General features: G+C 39.9%; 1 protein-coding gene across 1 annotated transcript; it reads right to left on the bottom strand.

Moving 5' to 3' along the window:
- Window positions 1-738: 738 nt before the first annotated feature.
- Window positions 739-12,013, bottom strand: crk (v-crk avian sarcoma virus CT10 oncogene homolog). The gene is made up of 3 exons (XM_057839898.1): window positions 11,483-12,013; window positions 7,829-8,424; window positions 739-1,975 (listed from the first exon to the last, which is right to left on the bottom strand). Exons 1-3 carry the CDS (start codon window positions 11,700-11,702, stop codon window positions 1,838-1,840), a joined length of 954 nt encoding a protein of 317 aa, XP_057695881.1. The 5' UTR covers window positions 11,703-12,013; the 3' UTR covers window positions 739-1,837.
- Between the last annotated feature and the right edge of the window lie 1,017 nt (window positions 12,014-13,030).

Raw genomic sequence — 13,030 nt, 5'->3', positions numbered from 1 at the left:
TGCCAAGCCAATGTCAAATGTTTTTTGTCTTCGGGTCAAGAAAAATGAGGAAATATAGTATGTTCATGAGATAGCTACGTCACTGCTTTGAGGCCAAAAATTACCTACTGCATTCGCACACAGCGAGAGCCGGTAATGTAACACACTGATTCCATAAAGGCCCGCTGTGGCTGCAGGATTTCAAACCAAACAAGATGACACCTTTTCACCAATCTGGTGTCTGGCTTGCAGTCAGGGGCCACTTGTTTTAGCAGAAATCTCATTGGTTCAACTGTGTGCTGGATCGGTTGGAAAAAAACCCAGGACCCACACTGGTCCTTGAGGACCGGGTTCGAGACCCCTGATGTAAAGGACTTCGACTAGGCTGTGAGCTGTTTAAGTTCTGGCTGGTGCAGTCAGCTGAACTGGCAAACTGCGTTTACACATAGCGCACGCTGGGTAAATATGGGTACATTATCGGACTTCGTCCTATGTCTGAAAGGGGCTTAAGTGATGTCCACAGTCACAAAACTCTTAGAATGAATAATATCTGACCTTGTGAAAAAGAAAACAGAGCTGTGTCCATGCTGTTATTTTAATACTGCAAATTTAGTAGTAATTACTATTGCTAGAATAGAAGTCAGTAGGGAGGATGAACCATGCTAATCGGATTCATAATTGTGAGGTGTTCCAACAAAACCAGACGATTTTCACACTGTGAGATGCTGTATAACGTCCTCCTTAGGAAATTTCAGTATAAATCCGTCTTCATATTTTCTATCTGATTTATGAATAACCACTCAAACTCCGTAACATTGAGAATGCAACAACAGAATAACATTTAAAACAAACAAAGCTATACATTTGGGCAGTTTTCACATTAGTTGCTAAATGTAATACTGTACCTCAGTCAGCAGGGTAATGGCCCCAAATTTCCATAGATTAAGAAAATGATGGGTCAGGTATCTGTGTATTTTAATAAAGGTTGGTAACTAAGGACTTTTAAAAACCAAACATGGCTCTCTAGATTGTATATTTTCTGTTGCTATTTTCTCAGATTTCATCATCTTAAATTCTATCCAATTTGAAGGGGATAATGTGATTACTTCACCGATTCTAATTGTTATTTGTGTGTATTTTTAGTTTTAGAAAATGTAAAAACAGAAAACAAAATATTTTCAATTTTTTTTGTGTGGTTTCAGTGAAATGGCTCATAATTGTTCACTTTCAAATACACTAATTGATCGCTTAAACCTTGATTTTGTACATAGAAAAGCTCGAATTAATATTTTGTCATTAACTTAAGAGTTAAGAACATTTTTCATAATGTAAACAAAAGTGAGAGTCCTAACAGAATTAAATGGGGTTTCCTTAGCAAATACCTCACTCCAGCACAATCGTTGTGGAGATAATTTATGATGATTAGAAGGGAAATAAAGAAAAAATAATATTAGTGTCTTTGTCTTTACATTTGGATTTGTTTTTTCCACCAATCTTAAATAAAGCCCTTGAGGATGAGAGGAGGGTGAAAAATGATGCAGTGCCGAGTTTTATCTACATGCTCAAACACAGGATGAGGAAATGGCCAAGTTGTGTTGTGACTAGTGTCCTGAGGAGTGAGAAGCGATGTCTCGTGTCACTATGGGGAGGTTAAACTGTTACAAAATGAATGGCTTTCATTTTGCATTTAGTCAGTCAGAGCGTTGGTACAGAGCGCCTGTCAGAAAGATGTAGTGGAATCTGTTGGTTGTTTTTCTGTGTGATCGTGAGAAACTTTACTTGATGCAGGTAGAGCAGGCGTTAGGGGTGTGAGGCAGGGTCTAACACTAGTGTCCGGTTCGCACCCGCCAGTCCACTCTCAGCTAAGTTCATCCTCGGCATTGTGCTGGTCCAGGAGTTTGACGTGTGTGAAGGGAAAGTGGCCACGTTTTCCTTTACATTCGCCTTCCCACTGGCCGTTCACGTTTATTTTAGTCACTTTCACCATGTCGCCCACCTGAAGAGAGAGACAAACAAGACAGGATGAAAAAAAAAATACAGAACAGAACTGGCGATGTTCCAATACAGATTTTTTTGACATCCCATACAATCCAATACATATACAGTGCCTTGCAAAAGTATTCGGCTCCCTTGAATCTTGCAACCTTTCGCCACACTTCAGGCTTCAAACATAAAGATATGAAATTTAATTTTTTTGTCAAGAATCAACAACAAGTGGGACACAATCGTGAAGTGGAACAACATTTATTGGATAATTTAAACTTTTTTTAACAAATAAACTGAAAAGTGGGGCGTGCAATATTATTCGGCCCCTTTACTTTCAGTGCAGCAAACTCACTCCAGAAGTTCAGTGAGGATCTCTGAATGATCCAATGTTGTCCTAAATGACCGATGATGATAAATAGAATCCACCTGTGTGTAATCAAGTCTCCGTATAAATGCACCTGCTCTGTGATAGTCTCAGGGTTCTGTTTAAAGTGCAGAGAGCATTATGAAAACCAAGGAACACACCAGGCAGGTCCGAGATACTGTTGTGGAGAAGTTTAAAGCCGGATTTGGATACAAAAAGATTTCCCAAGCTTTAAACATCTCAAGGAGCACTGTGCAAGCCATCATATTGAAATGGAAGGAGCATCAGACCACTGCAAATCTACCAAGACCCGGCCGTCCTTCCAAACTTTCTTCTCAAACAAGGAGAAAACTGATCAGAGATGCAGCCAAGAGGCCCATGATCACTCTGGATGAACTGCAGAGATCTACAGCTGAGGTGGGAGAGTCTGTCCATAGGACAACAATCAGTCGTACACTGCACAAATCTGGCCTTTATGGAAGACTGGCAAGAAGAAAGCCATTTCTCAAAGATATCCATAACAAGTCTCGTTTAAAGTTTGCCACAAGCCACCTGGGAGACACACCAAACATGTGGAAGAAGGTGCTCTGGTCAGATGAAACCAAAATTGAACTTTTTGGCCATAATGCAAAACGATATGTATGGCGTAAAAGCAACACAGCTCATCACCCTGAACACACCATCCCCACAGTCAAACATGGTGGTGGCAGCATCATGGTTTGGGCCTGCTTTTCTTCAGCAGGGACAGGGAAGATGGTTAAAATTGACGGGAAGATGGATGCAGCCAAATACAGGAACATTCTGGAAGAAAACCTGTTGGTATCTGCACAAGACCTGAGACTGGGACGGGGATTTATCTTCCAAAAGGACAATGATCCAAAACACAAAGCCAAATCTACAATGGAATGGTTCAAAAATGAACGTATCCAGGTGTTAGAATGGCCAAGTCAAAGTCCAGACCTGAATCCAATCGAGAATCTGTGGAAAGAGCTGAAGACTGCTGTTCACAAACACTCTCCATCCAACCTCACTGAGCTCGAGCTGTTTTGCGAGGAAGAATGGGCAAGAATGTCAGTCTCTCGATGTGCAAAACTGATAGAAACATACCCCAAGCGACTTGCAGCTGTAATTGGAGCAAAAGGTGGCGCTACAAAGTATTAACGCAAGGGGGCCGAATAATATTGCACGCCCCACTTTTCAGTTTTTTATTTGTTAAAAAAGTTTAAATTATCCAATAAATTTTGTTCCACTTCACGATTGTGTCCCACTTGTTGTTGATTCTTGACAAAAAATTAAAATGTTATATCTTTATGTTTGAAGCCTGAAATGTGGCGAAAGGTTGCAAGGTTCAAGGGGGCCGAATACTTTTGCAAGGTACTGTATTTAGAGACAATTAAAAATAATCCAGAAAAAATGCAACCAATAATGATGAATCATATTATTTTTAATTAAAATGAGTGGTGTTTGATTTATAGCAGCCGAAATTTAAAGTGTGATGGTGCTGAAAACAGGTGAGTCGGATCCGATCTTGTGACCAAATCAGACACTCCAAAAATTTGTCAGATCGGACAACACTTGACAGAACAACAATTAGTGTGAATTCAGTCAAGCCCAAATATGGGTGAGCAAAGAGTTTTTTTTTTTTCCTCGAAGCTAGAAACTAAGAAAAATACATACAGTATATTTACATATTTTTAACCATACTGCATTTGCTTAAATGAACAACATATTCAGACTCATCTATTGGCTCCAGCTATGTTGTCAATTGCCACTCTGCAACCAGAATTTAGACTTAAACAGAGGACCGCCTCTATGTTTTTGTGGGTTCAGTTCCTCTGAGGTTCATCTGTTTTTGGAACTGCACCGTGGGCTGGATCGAATGGTCTTGCGGGCAATACATTGCCTAAGGGTCACTGATCAAACAGCCATATAAACTTGAAATGTAAGTGCCAGTATGACCATATGCAAAGCCCAAACTGACCTTACAAACGTTTCTATAAATTTCTGGAATACAATAGAATCCCACCAAAACGTTTAGATGGATTAACAACTGGACCCCTGGCCTTTAGAGTTTTGAAGATGTGTCATCGAGACTGCACAATATTAAAGACAAAATATCGGATGTTTGATTTGCATAGAGCCCAAATAGTTACATTGCAAATGCAATTATTGAAGTATGTAAAGCATTTAAACAGACGATTCCCCTCCTCGCCAATGCACAAAAACCCACACTGTAAACACCAAAACCTGCAGATTGAGTTTTTAAGGTGTATGTTCCATGTAGTAAATGTTTTATTACGTTAGATAACAGTGTGCACTATTTACATAATTTGTCCGGTACTGTAGACGACACTGAAACTGAGAGGGGGAAAAAAAGTTGTTTCCCGCACTTGCATGCCCCAGGAGGATATCCTGTAGCACGTACTTCTTCTGCTACAAGGTGTGGCTCTTCTACCCAACAAACTCTCTGTCCTGGATGTCAATCTTATTTTACCTGCATTCTTAAATATTTTCATATTTTAGATTGTTAACACTAGGAATGCATGATATCTCTTTTATTCCTCAATCTAATACTGATCACAAATAACTTTCTGCTTCTCAAAGACAATAACGATAATGTTTGTCTTTTGTTGTTTTCATATTTTGAGTTAACTGTAGTAATAACTTTCTGCTTCTAAAAGACAATAACGATGTTTGTCTTTTGCTGTTTTCAACTGTAGTTTATGCACACCTGCCTCATTTTACACATTTAGGTACAGTACATTGACATGCCTGAAAAATAGACAAATTTAGTTGCAACCACTTTTTGGCTTACAGAACACATTTTACCATAGTGACTTAATGTGGTCCATGGCTCCAAAATGTAGCTCTCCCACCAAATACTCAATGCAAGATGATGCATTACAAATATTTTACCACTTGAGGGAGCTGATGATTTTTAAAAAATCCAAATGAACCCCAATGATGGGGCCAGAATCAATCTGTATAGAATAATAGAATCCTCTCATGTCGGTAGCAGTTTATCTTTTCTCAATCATGTAGTGTTTGAATGCTTGTATTATCCGGCAAGAGACTCTAAAACGATTATCTTGTCGTGTGTCATGCAGCTCATGCTACCAGATTTCAGTGCACATATTGTCTTGTAGTGTACATAGGGTTACCCTAACTCTTGTTCTCTTGTGAGTGTAGATTAGAGGTGTGACAAAATATCCAAATGGTGATATATCGTGATACTTTGCATCCCAAAATGTTATCGATATGCTCCGGCTAAGAATCGAGATATCGTTTTAAAAAGGTGTCAATGTCTAAAAAAATAAATAAAAATGAACCAACAAGTTGCTACCAAAATCTCCCACCATAATAGTGTCTCAGTTAACTGTAGGGCTGCATTGACGGTACTCGATGCCCAATCTATTTAGACTGGGAACGTTCGTTCATTCGAAACCATAGCATTCCCAGTCATTCTGTCCGATTTCAGAGCATTTGAAGGTCACTTGCTGTTCATTTTAGGTCATTTACAGGTCATTTTCTGTTGAGTTTGAGTCACTGCCTATTCTTTTGGGTGATTCCCAGGTTACTTCCTGTTCTGTAACTGAAACTGTACAGGAAGAGACCCATAAAATACCCCCAAATCAACAGGAAGTAACTGAAAATCAACAGGAAAATGACCTTAAATTGCCCAAAATTACCTCATTGCCTGGGATTGGCTGCCACTACCGGCCATAGACGTTCAAACGGTTTGAAGTGGGAGGGATGGCAGCAAATGAATGTTCATTGGCTGCCACCCTCCCAGTTCAGATGAATTAGAAGTCTACAAGTGATAAACTCATTCCAATTCACAGCAGAAGCTTGTTTTTCTGTTTATTAGTTATTTGTAGCATATCCTAGAATGATTTCCTGACCAATGTATCGATAATCGTTGTATCGCCAAATCGTCCGATCATCGTTATCGTGAGCTTTGTATCGCAAATCGAATCGTATCTTGAAGTACCTTGAGGTTCCCACTCCAAGTGTATTTTTTTATTTTTTTAAATGAAAATGTCATTCATTAATAATGAAAATGGTCCCTTTCACACCTCCTGCAACACCTAACCGCACCTCATATCTGACTTCAAACTGTTATGTCGATTTGAGAACGTGCAAATAGTCGTGGCACTAGCTCACTTTGAAAGCTTATGTATAAACGGCACAGATAAATAAAGGCCTCAAGTCCTACTAAGACAAATAACCGACATCAAGAGGACAAATTGGTACAAATTGGAAAAACAAAAAATGACTCAGAAGTCTGAATCAAAGTCAAGACACAAAGACAAGGAAATCAGAGCTAATATTTAACAGGCCAATCCGCTGCCTACATGCTGAGTCACTTCTCCGGCCTACTGGAGAAAGCACAACAAGCAACCTTGCCCATGCTAAAGACAGAAAAAATTAACAAAACGAGCAGTATCATCGAACTTTCACAACAGTACCAGTGTTGGACAAAACGTAGTGAACTAAGCTACAGTACTAAAGTACAGAGATAAGTACAGCAACTTACGTTTCTCTACTGTGAAGCTAAAAGCTTGCAAAATCAAGCAAACCAAGCTATAGTAAAATTATACCGACATTATTTACTGTATATCAGTTCACACAAACACGCCTTTAATCTCAATGAGGCCCGCAAGTCTAAATGTTTGCCCACCCATGGTCTATAACCACTAGTGTCGCAACGATTAATCGATTAACTCGTGTAATTCAATTAGAAAAAAAAAAGAAGCTTTGAATAGAATTTTGCTGCTTCGAGTATTCTTTTAATTAAAGTGGTGTTGTAATGGTTTGTTATGACAAAACTCATTTAACATGGCTGAATCCAGATGGTCACTGTTAAGACCAACATGAAGTAAGTTTTTGTTTGAGCTAATTTTTTTTAATGCATTCATAATTTAAAATTTATAGGTATATTTAGCCGTTTTTTTTTTTTTTTTTGTGGGAATATGTGTTTGAACGATTTGTTAATAGCATGTTTTAAAAAAAAAAAAAAAAAAGTTGGCATTTTATAGCATTTAAGCTAGCGGACTTTTGCTATGCAAGTTAGCCAATTGTTCTTTTGTTGTACTTAGATCCTCATTAATTTATTTTTTATACCATTTGAGGCTAAGCTCAGGTATTTTTTTTTTTTTTTAGTTCAAAGATTAATCGACTACTAAAATAATTGATAGCTGCAGCCCTAATAACTTCTATGAAATCAGAAAATTTTTGTTTGTTGTGCTATATTCAGAAATTGAAGTGACATGAGTAGATATTTTAGGGCTACAAATTTTAGATGTGATTTCAATTTTGGCACCCACGATTAAATGAACTTGATCGTCAGAGATTTTCACTAGGGTATAAATCATCAATATAATGAGGATACAACATCAATTCAATATTTACCGATATTATAAAGTCGGCCCCTTTCCGCTGTGAATAGTGGGGGTTCAATGTGTACAAAATATCTTAAAGACCACACATTCATGTTACCTCCAAAGCCAACGCAGTCTTGTCATATGCATTGGGCACCCTCTTCTGTATGGCCCTGGCAAAGACAGGTCCATTCTGGAGGTTTGGGAGGGGTGTAGGTTGGGCATACTGGCTGGGATCTCCCATTAGTGGTGCACCCGGCTGGGACGCGGATCCGTCAGAGTTCCCTAACATTCCAATGCCTCCTGGGGGGCCTGAAACAGGTACACCGGAAGCAACTGCCGAACTCGGAGACGTCGGACGGTACTTCTCCACGTACGGCACCGGGATCATCCCTGCTCGCCCATCAGAGTTCTGAGCGTTCCACCACTGCTCTTCTGGCTTCTCAAGAACGCGGAGGATATCCCCTTTCCGAAATGGCAGGTCCTCGTCGTCGTTGCCGGGGAAATCGAAAAGCGCTCTAACGTACTCATCCTCCAGGCGGGGTGGAGGGGCACCACCTGCACCGACGCTGATAAAGGATGTGTGTTTGGACTTGTTGATGGGTTCTATTAGGGTGGTGGTGTCCAAGTAGTGAATTTTGTAGAACTCTAGCAAAGCAGGGAGTGCGTCAAACTCCTGGTCACCAATACGAAACCTTGGATGCGACAAACTTGCTGGAATGGGGAATATGAAAAACAGTACAGATTATTATGCAACTTAAAACTTTAGGAAACAGAAGTGTCAACCAGCCAGTGAAAGTGAAGTCTGTGCTATATGGAGGCTCGTTTAAAAGTAATGTGCCAACTGCCAACACACCACAGTGAGACAACATAATGTGCAATTAGCCCAGAATCTGAAATAGCGTAATGCATTTCTATCACCATATAAAATACTGGTGTCCAAAGTATAGCTCGGGGGCCGTTTGAGTCCATCACCTGGTAAGCAGCCCGTAGCTCAGACGGAAATGCCATTTACCTGCATTGTATTACTCATTTTCTATATTGGAAAGAGACAACAGGAAGAGGAAATCCGTCTCATGTCTGAGGTCCTCATTTTCCAATAATAACACATGATTCTCAAAGACGCTCCTCCGAACAGCACTTGTGTGCTCCACTTGCTGCTCCGTGTTGAGGTCAGCTGAGTACAGCCAGCTCTTGTTTAGGTTCATAATGTGGAGAAGAAATTCTGCTGCAGCTCACTACAAAGGTAAGCTATGATAAAGTAATATACGGCTGGCCACCTGAAAAACCCAGAAATGACGTTTTGCATCATCACTTATCTCTTTTTAATCTCATATTTACCCTTTTATAGGGAACACATTAAACTCATTGGTTGCCATTGACTGTGCTAGGCGACATCTAATCCTACCACCTAAACATCTAGCACCATCAATTACACTGAAAGATGAGCATTCCCGGCAAGCTCGCCAGTAATATAATATCAAATTTACATTAAAAATAAATAAATAAATAAAATAAAGTGTTGTATTTTTGTGTCATAAGAGTATATCTGTTTTTATTACCTCTGCCAGTATATGAAACCTATAGAAGGTGGTGGTTATGTATTCATTTTTGTATGTATATTTGAGTTCAAGATAATTTAAGAATGAATAAAGGGATTACTATCAAACTTGCAGGATAGGTTTGTAATATGAAACGGAAGAGGTGATTAAATGTTGGGGTAATGAGGTCAAAAGTCAATGATGTAAGAAAGTAATTTCACAATAACTTGATAAAGTACTAGCCTATTTTACTCAAATTTCCAGGGTAGGTTATATTGGGAGAAAAGTGATGACATTTTGGAGTAGGAGAGCAATTGTTGAGTGCCCACTCTACCAAAAATGGCGATGATTTATTAATTTAGTCTTTATTAACATTGAACTTAAAACTATACGTAGAAAAAAATACAGAAAAATAATATACACTGTATTCTGGCATCACATTTTGTGTCACATAAACCGCCATTGTATACCAAAAATAAAATAATAATGTGGCCTACATGACTTGCACACTTGCTTTATAACGGGTTAAAATGAAAAAATATATGCATATTAAGTTACAGTCAGGATGAACCAATGCAATGGGGCAAATAAGTATTTAGTCAACCACCAATTGTACATGTTCTCCAACTTGAAAAGATTAGAGAGGCCTGTAATTGTCAACATGGGTAAACCTCAACCATGAGAGACAGAATGCGAAAAAAAAACTGAAAACACATTGGTTGATTTTTAAATAATTTATTTATAAATTACAGTGGAAAATAAGTATTTGGTCACCTACAAACAAGAAAGATTTCTGGCTGTCAGAGAGGTCTAACTTCTTCTAACGAGGTCTAATGAGGCTCCACTCGTTACCTGTATTAATGGCACCTGTTTTAACTCATTATCGGTATAAAAGACATGTCCACAATCTCAGTCAGTCACACTCCAAACTCCACTATGGCCAAGACCAAAGAGCTGTCGAAGGACACCAGAGAAAAAATTGTAGACCTGCACCAGGCTGGGAAGACTGAATCTGCAATAGGTAAAACGCTTGGTGTAAAGAAATCAACCGTGGGAGCAATTATTAGGAAATGGAAGACATAAAAGACCACTGATAATCTCCCTCGATCAGGGGCTCCATGCAAGATCTCACCCCATGGCGTCAAAATGATAACAAGAACGGTGAGCAAAAATCCCAGAACCACACGGGGGGACCTAGTGAATGACCTACAGAGTGCTGGGACCACAGTAACAAAGGCTACTATCAGTAACAAAATGCGCCGCTAGAGACTCAAACCCTGCACTGCCAGACGTGTCCCCCTGCTGAAGCCAGTACATGTCCAGGCCTGTCTGCGGTTCTCTAGAGAGCATTTGGATGATCCAGAAGAGGACTGGGAGAATGTGTTATGGTCAGATGAAACCAAAATAGAACTTTTTGGTAGAAACACAGGTTCTCGTGTTTGGAGGAGAAAGAATACTGAATTGCATCCGAAGAACACCATACCCACTGTGAAGCATGGGGGTGGAAACCTCATGCTTTGGGGCTGTTTTTCTGCAAAGGGACCAGGACGACTGATCTGTGTAAAGGAAAGAATGAATGGGGCCATGTATCGAGAGATTTTGAGTGAAAATTTCCTTCCATTATCAAGGGCATTGAAGATGAGTGTGGCTGGGTCTTTCAGCACGACAATGATCTCAAACACAGCCAGGGCAACAAAGGAGTGGCTTCGTAAGAAGCATTTCAAGATCCTGGAGTGGCCTAGCCAGTCTCCAGATCTCAACCCCATAGAAAATCTGTGGAGGGAGTTGAAAGTCCGTATTGCCCAACGACAGCCCCAAAACATCACTGCCCTAGAGGAGATCTGCATGGAGGAATGGGCTAAAATACCAGCAACAGTGTGTGAAAAGCTTGTGAAGAGTTGCACAATTAGTGGTTGACTAAATACTTATTTGCCCCACTGTATATACTTTAGGTGCTTTCATGGCTTTAATTACAGTACAGTACTGCTGAACTGGTTATAGTGTGTTAAATAAATAAATGAAGACATGTAATGGTTCTTGCAACATCCAATTTTACTGATTGAATAGAAAAAGTTTAGACACCCTTAGTAAAGAACAACAACACACTTCAGTTAAAAGAGTGTGCGTGGATGGTGGTTGCATATCTACCGGTGCAAGTCATGCAAGCGCGCAGTGTTCACTGTTCATTCTAAATTCAGGAGGGGGCGCGGGTGTATGCAATATTGTCTTACCTGGACCGGATTGCCGGTTATTGCTGATGCTGTTGATGATATAATGCGAGACCTTGGAGTTCTCCGACACCGAGAGTACGTAGTCGCCAGGGCTGGTGATGGAGTCCCGCACCAGAAACACGCCGTGCCTCTGCCCCTGCAACAGCGACACAGCCTCCTGCCTGCTCAAGCGACCCCAGTACCAAGTGGCGCGGTCCTCCGCGTCAAAATTGCCGGCCATGATCAGCACTCTGAAGCCGAGGCGTCGTCGGGCCTTCCCTGCTCTCCCTCCCGCTATCCACACGCCAAGCCTTCAACTCATACAAAACTTTAGCGCCTCGAGCACGTTTAGTAAACACACGACATCCGCAGCTGGCCGATTGCGCATCAATTGACTGCCACAAATGCTCGGCCGCCAAAACTAACGGATTCTTGACGTCTTAACGATTACTTTCTAGTCCAAGTGTAAGAAATAGCGCAAGTTTCAGGCTCGGAATTTCATGAATAAGATAACGTCCGATGACAACTAAGTTCAAAAACTGAAATGGCGGATACGGGGAAACAAAAAAAGGACCCCGTTAACGGATGTGACGTCAACGTTTCAATCTGCTGCATCAGTGGCAAGCTAACACAAGATTTAACATGAAATAATATTTCCCATGTGTGTATAAAACATATGCCACAATATGTTAAAATATATCGAGGAAATTCAAATATAGGCTGCAGCGTTTTCAATACCCCATAATTTGGTCGGAACTGACCATAATTTTGCTGCATGTTTAGATAACAAACCGAGAATAGTGCATCTTTGACATGATAGTCAAATTTATAATAAAAGCTGAGTGATGGGCAAGGCAAAGAATTTTAGCTGACGTTATCCTGAGGTACGTGATGTTCAGTAGCAATTACAGTACTAGATTTTACCACGAGATGTCAGCCCAAGACAATTGGGTCCTAAAATTGTGGTTCCTATCCATTAATTCGTTTTAAGAAGATATTTTTCCCCGTTTAATGTGATTTTAATAGAGTTACATGCTGCATTATTACAGTTTATGATGGTAGCCGCTGTTTTCATATGGCTGTTTTTAGGTGAAAATACATATCACAAACAGATTATCCATAAGCCTTAATGGTTAACAAACACAGAGGGATACAATTCAAGGAAGTTTATTCTGTCAAGATTTTTCCCACGTTCTGTCTCAGAAATATATTTAATCTAAAATAATGTTACTTATCTTATGCTTAATGCAGAATTTACAACTGAGAGATGTCCATGCAATTGATATACAATTGTATTAACAAGTGGTTACCTTGTTCTTCTCCAGGTCAAAGTATGTGAGTTTGAGTCTCAGTTGTGGCCTTTCTGGGTAAATATGTATATTTCACCTGTTTGTGTTCAGTGTGTTTGGTAAATTGTGGACTGACAGTAGTTCACATCTGTGAATGGATGTCCATACACTACAGTATGTGCCCTGTGATTGAGTAACCATGTACAGTGAGGAACAGAAGTATTTGCACCCCTTGTGATTTTGCAAGTTTTACCCACTTAGAAAATAGGGAGAGGTCTAA

This window comes from Corythoichthys intestinalis, chromosome 6, assembly GCF_030265065.1.
Source record: "Corythoichthys intestinalis isolate RoL2023-P3 chromosome 6, ASM3026506v1, whole genome shotgun sequence".
Classification (NCBI taxonomy): Eukaryota; Metazoa; Chordata; class Actinopteri; order Syngnathiformes; family Syngnathidae; genus Corythoichthys; species Corythoichthys intestinalis.
Note: the sequence above shows the minus strand (reverse complement) of the source record. Positions and strands in the feature narration are given on the sequence as shown.

Bases quoted from the DNA above. Each gene is read 5' to 3' on its own strand.
- crk (XM_057839898.1), bottom strand. From the start codon at position 11,702: ATGGCCGGCAATTTTGACGCGGAGGACCGCGCCACTTGGTACTGGGGT. The intron at 8,425-11,482 runs GTAAGACAATAT...TCCCCATTCCAG, and splicing joins TAACCGGCAATCCGGTCCAG to CAAGTTTGTCGCATCCAAGG. The intron at 1,976-7,828 runs GTAACATGAATG...CTCTCTCTTCAG, and splicing joins AGACTGCGTTGGCTTTGGAG to GTGGGCGACATGGTGAAAGT.